Source organism: Chelon labrosus (assembly GCF_963514085.1).
Source record: "Chelon labrosus genome assembly, chromosome: 8".
NCBI lineage: Eukaryota > Metazoa > Chordata > Actinopteri > Mugiliformes > Mugilidae > Chelon > Chelon labrosus.
In genome coordinates, this window is record NC_140358.1 from 14227378 (window position 1) to 14236443 (window position 9066).

The 9066-nt window shown below is 40.1% G+C and overlaps 1 protein-coding gene across 1 annotated transcript; it reads left to right on the forward strand.

The window, feature by feature from the left end:
* Window positions 1-236: 236 nt before the first annotated feature.
* LOC311491822 (T-cell surface antigen CD2-like) lies at window positions 237-4305 on the forward strand (the record flags this gene model as incomplete). The annotated part of the gene is made up of 4 exons (XM_084549861.1): window positions 237-285; window positions 2382-2702; window positions 2992-3249; window positions 4121-4305. 4 exons carry the CDS (start codon window positions 237-239, stop codon window positions 4303-4305), a joined length of 813 nt encoding a protein of 270 aa, XP_084405987.1.
* Between the last annotated feature and the right edge of the window lie 4761 nt (window positions 4306-9066).

Below are 9066 nucleotides of genomic sequence, written 5' to 3' on the forward strand. Positions count from 1 at the left end.
AACTGTAGATTTAAAAAAGGAAGAAAGTTGATACTGCTTCCCTTTCTTTTTTCATCATATGACGAGAAAATTGAAGCAACACCCTGTACATTTCACACTCTCTCCTCTGAGGCTGATCACTACCACAACACACTCCTTTCTGTTCAGAGCAGGGTATATAGGTTTGATTTTGGGAGGAATTAGATAAAGTTTGAAAGCTGCTGAGTGACTCAACAGAGTCTGAACAGAGAGGAGACATGGAAGCTGTGGTTGGACTGTTGCTGATGATACTTGGAGTCTCTCATGGTGAGATATTCATGTGGTACTTTATTAAGGTTTATAAAGATGGTTTAGTGGATCAGTGAAATGATGAACTTCTAAAGAAAATAGAAAAATTATCAAATACCATAATAACAGAATCAGTTTGATTAAATAAAGCCAGAACATGTTAAAGGTTCACTGACTATAACTGATCTTGTAGCTGCATTAATTCATCAATATTTGTGATGGAAGACTTGTGACCAGCTTAACTGGTTCTGAAAGGAGGTTTGAAAGTCTCACACGTTTATCAAACAGTTTGATTGAGGACAATGAAGATGACATGATAGTCTTTTATACACACGGCTTTAGTTTCTTCCATGATCTTTTTGATGTTTTTAATGTTGTCGTTGTAATATCTGACAACACTGACAGAGTTTCTTTAGACTATCTGGTGGATAAATCAGCTACATTCCCACGGTGTAACTCTGCTGTTGCATTGTGCTTCATGTGGCCTTGAGCCTCTATAACTTTGTTGAGTAAAACTGATGAACAAAACCAGTGACAGATATAATGCCTTCTATGGCCTTGTTCCAACACTTCCTTGTAGCTTCATACAGGGGTGGAGCAGCAATTTTAAAAGTGTGTGTGTTCAGTCTCCAAAACTAATGCAATGCATTTCTAGATTTTCTTCATGAGGATATGCAAATTATATTGCATTCAAAATGTACATTATAGCATAACGCTATATAACCCAAGATATTCACAATCACACACCATGGTATTAAGCAATTATTTTTTTTTATTAGGAACAAGTGTGAGTGACAAGAACACTGTGTTCCCTCCCTCTCCTCTCATGTTCTCCCTTTCTTCTTCTCTTATGTTCTCTCTCTCTTCTCTCCTGTTCTCTCCCTCATCTTCTCCATGCTCTCCTTTGTCCTGACTCCTGGACTTCCCTTCCTCATCCTACATAAAGAACTCAGTGTTAATATTCCTGAACATGGAAGTGTTGAAATATTTGTAAACTTAGAACAAACCTCTACAGCCTTGATTTTGATAAGGGGAATATTCATTTATTTTGTTGTTCTTTCAACTGCTTTTTATTAATTATTTCACATATATTTTGTTGTTCTGATCTGTTTTAACTATTCTTTCATCCTAGCCTTTATTGTACTCTATATTATTATTTTATTCCTCTTATTATTTAAGATTTTAATAGTTTTATTGCATTTTATTGTCTTCATTTCTATTCTTTTCTAATTTCTGAGAGGAGTAAAAGGGATGAGTTGATGTAGGGGATTTTCTTCATTGAAAAGGAAGTTTTAAGCTCCAACAAATAGCTTTAAGTTACGTAAATGAACACCTACATGGCATTAATGCAAGAATATGCAGTACTATAAAGTTGAATTAGTGCATTTATGGATTGACAGCTTTCTGTTTCCCTCCTGTCACTTAATTACATGACAACCTGAGTGGAAAAATAAGTCAATCTTCTGCTGGTTTTTCCTTTTTGGCATTCCTAACAAAAAGAATAATGATAATGGTGAATAATATCAAAATCAGTAAACTGTCAGTTACCATTAACTTTACTGAGCTTGCATTAACTTTGTTTGCCACCTGGCTTGCTTAATGTTAGCTGACATCTCACAAAGTAAGACATAGTTTAGTTATTTACAGAGAAAATTCTATATTATTAACTTGTTAAATTTCATGTCTGAGGTGCGCTCCATTTCAGTACGCTGGTACACTGCCATTGGTACACTGCCAAACCAAATGGTTTAATACCACTAAAAGTGGGGGGGATGAAATCACCTTGTTGAAAAAGTGGGGGTGTTGCAACACGTGGCTCATACTGCCTACCCATTCTGAGGGAAATATTCACATCTCTTATTTTTATTGGTTGCACTACTGCTCCAGATTATTCTACAGTTTTCTAATTTTATTCAAAATATGAACCAACAGATCGGTTTTACTCAGTTTGACACACACAGGTTTGTAATTCCTGGTTGAATTCAACTCATCTAAAAACTCCTTTTAAAGGTTAATTAATTAGATTAATTAGGTCAATGCATGTAATGGAAATATTGCAACAATTCTGCTTTATAGTGGTAGAAATGAAATGCTCTCAATGTTTTAATTCACAGGTGGAGAAACTTACTGTGATGGCAGACAGAGTGGAGCTCAGTGTTATGGAGCTTTGGGAGGAACTGTGGTCATCAGGCTGATGGACAACGCCTTAGAAATATTTAAATGGGACTGGGAAAAGGGATCATCAGTAATATTAAGATGGAGAAACAAAATGATTATCACTAATATCATAAAAGACAGATCTCTCTTTAATCCAAGTGATGGAACATTTAGGATCAATGACCTGAGCAGGAATGACAGTGGTCAATATAATCTTACAATCTATGATGCAAATGGATCAGCATCACCAGAACAGACTCTACAGTTGTTTATTCAAGGTAAATTTTTTTTTTTTTAATCCTGTGAAGTCATATGGATAGATCCAAATCTAAAATAGTATTTATAACCTACAAAGTATATCTTATCTTCACTTGCCAGTTCATTAGGTACACTAGATCGGTCCTGCATTGAATCCTCCTTCATGACTGTTATAATGTTCAGTTTATGTTGAAACAGCTTCAAAAATGTGGTAATTCAACTGTATGATCATTCAGGAGGATGTAGTTTGTAGAGAATGACCAAGACTTTCTTATATCATCACAAGTCATATGTGTTTGTTTCTCTCAGCTCCTGTGTCCTCTGTCCGTCTGGTCTCTGAGTGTCTGTCCCATGGAGAGAAGAGGGTGTCCTGCTCCTCTGATGGAGGGGACAGTCCTCAGTACAGCTGGACTCTGGATGGACACTCAGTGACAGACGCTGAGCTCCTCTCTGGAAATAATGAGACTAACATCATCACTCTGAAACAAGACGTCTCAGGACATCTGGTCTGCTCAGTCAGGAATCACATCAGTAGTGTCTCCAGAGAAGAGATAATCTCTACCTGTGGTGAGTGACAACATGATGAGAAATAACTTGTTCATCATGTTGGTGTCATAACATCAGTCATAAATGATCTTTCTTTGTTCATAGGCTTCATATTCATTAACTGCACTTCCAATGGGACACACATATCAGAGTGGGTGTTTGACGCCAATAACACACTGTGTATTAAACCAACGACTGCCCCTACCACTGTCCCAGACACTAGTTTGAGCGAGGAAACTGTCATAGTGTCAAATAAACCCTCCAATCAAACTTTGACCAGTGATGAACTATGGTACATTAGTAAGTGAAAACTTACTCTGCTGCAGTGGATTCATTGACAGATTTTTCTCTTTCTCTCTTTGTCTTCCTAAAAAGACGTGTAGTGTTCTCTGACTTAAAGTCCATCTTTCTTGTATCTTTTATCTTTTTAACAGGCTATTTGCCATTAATAGCTGGTGTACTCTCAGCCCTGGTCATTTTCTTGGTTGTGGGCTTAGCAGTCATCTGGGCTCAGAAGAAAAAGCAAAGAAACAACAAACCTAAAGGTACAAAACTAAACTTCACTGGATTCACAGTTCTAACATTTGCTGTAATTATACTTTTAAAAAGATAATTTGATATTTATGACAATGCACTTATCTGCTGCTGCACAGAGTTGATTGAACTTGTTGATACCACTTAGTTAAATATGAAGCAAATCATTTAACACAAACTGGAAACAGAGGAAAATAGTTAACTTGGCTGTTGCTACTGCAGACGTTGAAGTACATGAATATTTTTGTCTGAATCTATTCAATAAAGCAAATAAGTGCATTTTCCAAAATGTAAAACTTGTTCTTCAATAATTAATGAGTATACAATGCTTGTGTCTGTCCTTCCTGCTTCTCTGCAGAGGAAGAAAATGACCAGGAATTAACCTACGCTGATGTCAGAGTCGTGCAGCAGCAGGGGAGGCAGGCTGAGCAAAGGCCAAATGTGGAGGTGGAGTACGGTCAAGTCAAGTTTTCAGCACGACACCGGCAGACTGAACCAAAAGAAGATGATTGTGTGTATGCCAAGGTCCGTAAAGACAGGTGATTTAAAGTTTTGCTTGGAAAAAAATAAAAATGTTGATGGCTCTGCTGTCCCAATATACATGTTACTGTATTAAGAAAACAAAATGAAAGAACTGTACAATGACAGTCACTCAGGGAGGAAGATGTATGTGTTGTGGGTTTCCTTCTTCAGCTGAGTCATGGTCAGTTCCTTTTTTGTCTCTCCACATACACCGTTTGCATGTGTGGCGACACGAGGTATGGGGATGAAAAAAATGCCCTTTAAGGCAGTATTGATAATATCTAATTTGTTGCCAGACAACGCCACCCTGGAAATTTCACCCAGGGATTTCTTTTAAGGGGACCAACCCAAATAAAGGAAGGCACTGAGGTCCGTTATGCAGTGAGGCAGAGACGGCAGTTCAATGATACAAAATGCTTTTATTTATACAAATTTCTGTTTTAAGACAATATAAGAAAATCACTCATTAAGGGGACAAAAGGGGGCCAATCAGTGCTGAGACCTACTGTGAGAGAACTGCATCCAAAGGAAAGGGGGATCCCAGGAACACCACACAAAGCAAATAAAAGTAAACAAAAGAATCAACCAAATACAAATGCAATATAAGGGGACACCGTGACCAGGACACCAATCCACCACCGTAGGCTCAGCACCTGAATGGGGGAGACCAGAGAGCTCAGGTTAGGGAAAACAGTAATGAAACAAAACAATAACTAATAACAAAAGAGGAATCAAAACATTTAAATATTCAGAATCTATAGTAATTAAACACAATAACAAATAAGCAAACTATGAGATGCAACCCATAATAACCAAAAAAATAAATACAAAAGTAACAAAATAATCTTATTTATGGGTTGCAACCAAAAAAAACAATTACAAAACAAAGAAATTAAAGAAAGTACCACAAAGGAACAAACTCAATTTTATGTTCCCACACTGTCCTCTCTCACGCAAACACACACACACACTTTAAGATTTAGCTGCACCAACGATAAAAAAAAAAAAAAAAAAAAAAAAAAGAGACCGCGTCGCCGAGCCACCGCTTCGCCCAGGAAGCAACAGAAGAAGCACGAGCGCTATCGCCAGCCGAATGAACAGGCAAGGCGATCCACAAGCCGAATCGGCCCTGGCGCAGCGGTGAGTGTCCGTCGTACGACTAATCAAAGCCAAGCAAAACGATTAGTCTTATAGCAACTCTAGGCGAAGCAAAACAGTTCGAGGGGGTACAGCGATTAGTCCAAATGATTTCTTTAATAAAGAAAACTAGAAACAAATCCAAGGCAAAGCAGCAGTGGTTCCACCGGCAGTCAGTCTAATAAAACAAACAACGAGCAACATACAATGGCTGGAGGAGGAAGCTAAGGCCGCTGCACTACGTACCGGTCAGGCCAACACGGCGTGGACACAGAGGATAAGCGCTACCCAAGAGCAACCAGCGGCGAGCAGTGAGTGGCCATTACAGTAAGAGACTGCCAAAACATTATGACCATAATCCTCATCCTGTTTGGTTTGTTGTACCCTGCATGACATCAAACTCACACCCATCCAGTCAGTAGGAACCAGGCCTTAAATGACTATTTGAGTTGTGCTTTTTGTTATAGCTGCTGCTCATGGTAGTAAAGACATGCTACTTAGTAAAGACATTCGCGTCGTAAGTCGCGAATACTTTCATACCTGTCTTGACGTGACCATTACTTTTTGTAGTCAAACATGAAATTATTTGCGACGTAAATCGCAAATAATTTCACCAGGATTATATTATGACTATATGAACAGGTGATCATTAAAGCATCATAGCATGGTAGCATCATTAAAGCATCTTAGCATCATAGCATTGTAGCATCATTAAAGCATCTTAGCATTGTAGTATCTTAGCATCATAGCATCTTAGTATAAGGAAAACACACACTTTATGACAACTACAGATGTTTAACATGTGTCTGCTTTGTTATTAGCTTGTTGCTTACATTTACTTATAACATTTGAAAGACATTTCAATTTTTTTGCATTGTCTTTGATAGGATTAAAGGGTTCCTGTGCTTCGACAGCTGAGAGTGATCATCGTTGATTCATCGCCCTCAACCATCACAGAGCAGTATCGCCACCTCACCCACACACATACATTCACCACACCTTCATCTACACAGATTTAATTTAAGTATAACATATTACATTAATTTGTCTTAGATTAGATTATTTTACATTAGGTAGTTAGAGTTTAGGTAAAGGTTAGGGTTTAGGTTAGTTTGATAGGTTTGATAGCCTGTTAAGCTTTGAAAAGTATTTTGTCTTGTTTTTTTTTTCTGTCTATTTTTTGTCAGCAGGATGCCTAGGAAGTCCAGACGTTCCATGGCGGTGAAGCAGCGCTGGAGGAGGCTCGACCTGGAGGAGCTGAGGTCCACCCCTTCCCCCCTGGAGGTATTTACACAGTAGATAAGCTTCTGTGCCACAATGACATCTGTCTGCGTGAAAATGGCTCTAGAAATGTTACATCTATTGTTTTCTCCTTAACTGCTGAGTTCTGTATGCGTTTGGTCTTAATGTTTCATCAGACGTCCCCCCCGGCCGGAGAGGAGCCTTCCCACCGACCCTGCTCTCAAGCTCGTCCCCCCGTTCGTGCTCGTGAGTATCTCTCAATGATAAATAAATTCATTCATTCATTCATTCAGCATTGTAGCATCTTGGCATAGTAGCATCATCGTAGCATCGTACTATCACAGCAATATAGCATGGTATCGCAGACTGCTGCGGCCACTGCATCACTCTCGCGATTTCCCGCAGGGGAATTGTCTAGTTAGTGATGCAGTGCTACGCAATGCAAACTATTGACCCTCATAGCAAAGCTATGGGAGTCAATAGTTTGCAGTGCGAACTTTTTCCACACCCGATTTTTCGAAACTTTTCAACTCAAATACCGTTCGTCGCACACAGACACAAAATACATCAAAACGTGCGTCTCGATCGGACTCGGTGTGCTTCTATACAGTTCTTCCAAACAAGATTTTTTCGCGACGTAGTCGCGAAAAAAACGCGATCAATTTCCCATTGAAATGAATGGAGAAGCCCGAAAAAAGCGGCAACATTCCAAAATGTCCAGCTTGGCTTTGTCGAGCGATTACTCGGCCATGCTTTGTAGTAGAAACTTGCTTGGAAGTTTGTACGAGGCACGGGAAGTGTAGCTTTCTCTTCCTGAAAACGGCGTTTCGATACCTTTTACGGTTTGGTCAGGGTCGCAGTTTACGTTTGGTGAAATTTGGGGAAAAAAATTAAAAATCCCTCCCTCTCGCGCTCACTCTAACTTCAGAGTTTCGGTGATATTCTGAAAAAAAAAGGTTCAATCTCATGTGGTGGCCACAGTTTTTGAGGTACAGAGATAAAAAATACATAAAAACGTAGGGATTTTTGTTGGCTTTAAGATGGTGTTGGTTTGATTTGTGTGGGACGTACGGTTTGGACTGGAGGCTCCTCTGAGTGAGGAGTGCGGCGCCAGCTTTTCGAATTTTTCCCCATGTGTGTGTATGTGGAAATCGAGAGGGATTTCTCGACGATTTTCGTGTCGCATACTTTCTTTCCAAAACGACTACGGCCACAATTTTGGCAGTACGCGCGTGGCGACAACACTAAATTGTAGAAAACCCTTGGAACACCCTTGGAACATTATGACCACTTAACCCATTACAGGACTATAGTTGGGCTGCAGAATCTGACACTATGACCCCCCTCCACTCCATTTAGGCATTACAGTAATAGACTGCCAAAACATTATGACCCCCTAAACCCATTACAGGACTATAGTAGGGAGCCAGAACCTGACACTATGACCCCCCCACTCCAACCTCCCACCTCCCCTCCCACTATAGCATTACAGACACAGACCGACAAAACATTAGGGACTCTCACAGCATTACATTCATTACAGTAGGGAGGCAGAACACCCCATGAACCCCCCTCCCTCCCTCTCTCCCTCCCTTCTCAGTTGGTGCTTCCACACAGCTGCTGGGCCTCTTAGCTATAGCTCCTCTCATTGACTGAATGACAACTTCTCAGTCATGTTTGACTGACGAGGATTTGCTCGTTCCTTGTCTGGGGATCCTAGTGAGGACAGCCCTCTTAAAGGTGGGGGTGTGACGATCCCTCCCACTCTCTTCCTTATTTGATGCTGGCTTTCAGGTGGAGCTGGGAGGGGTCTGCTGCCTGTACCTGCCCTTCGGTTTGTAGAAGGCGAAGCATAAAGGACGACCCTTCTCAGTGTCTCTCTCTCTCAGCCAGGCCTACTGCATCCTCCTCATCCTGTTTGATTTGTTGTACCCTGCATGACATCAAACTCACACCCATCCAGTCAGTAGGAACCAGGCCTTAAATGACGATTTGAATGCTATGATGCTAAGATGCTACAATGCTATGATGCTAAGATGCTTTAATGATGCTACCATGCTATAATGCTTTAATGATGCTACAATGCAATGATGCATTGTAGTATCTTAGCATCATAGCATCTTAGTAGAATTGCATTGTAGCATCTTAGCATTGTAGCAACATAGTATCTTAGCTTTGTAGCATCTTAGTATCTTAGCATCATAGCATTGTAGTAGCATCTTGGCATAGTAGCATCATCATAGCATCGTAGCATCGTACTGTCGCAGCAATATAGCATGGTATCGCAGACTGCTGCGGCCACTGCATCACTCTCGCGATTTCCCGCAGGGGAATTGTCTAGTTTACACTAATGTTTATGTTTCAGCGCTTACATCAGCTATTTTCATTTGCTCTTGGTATCAT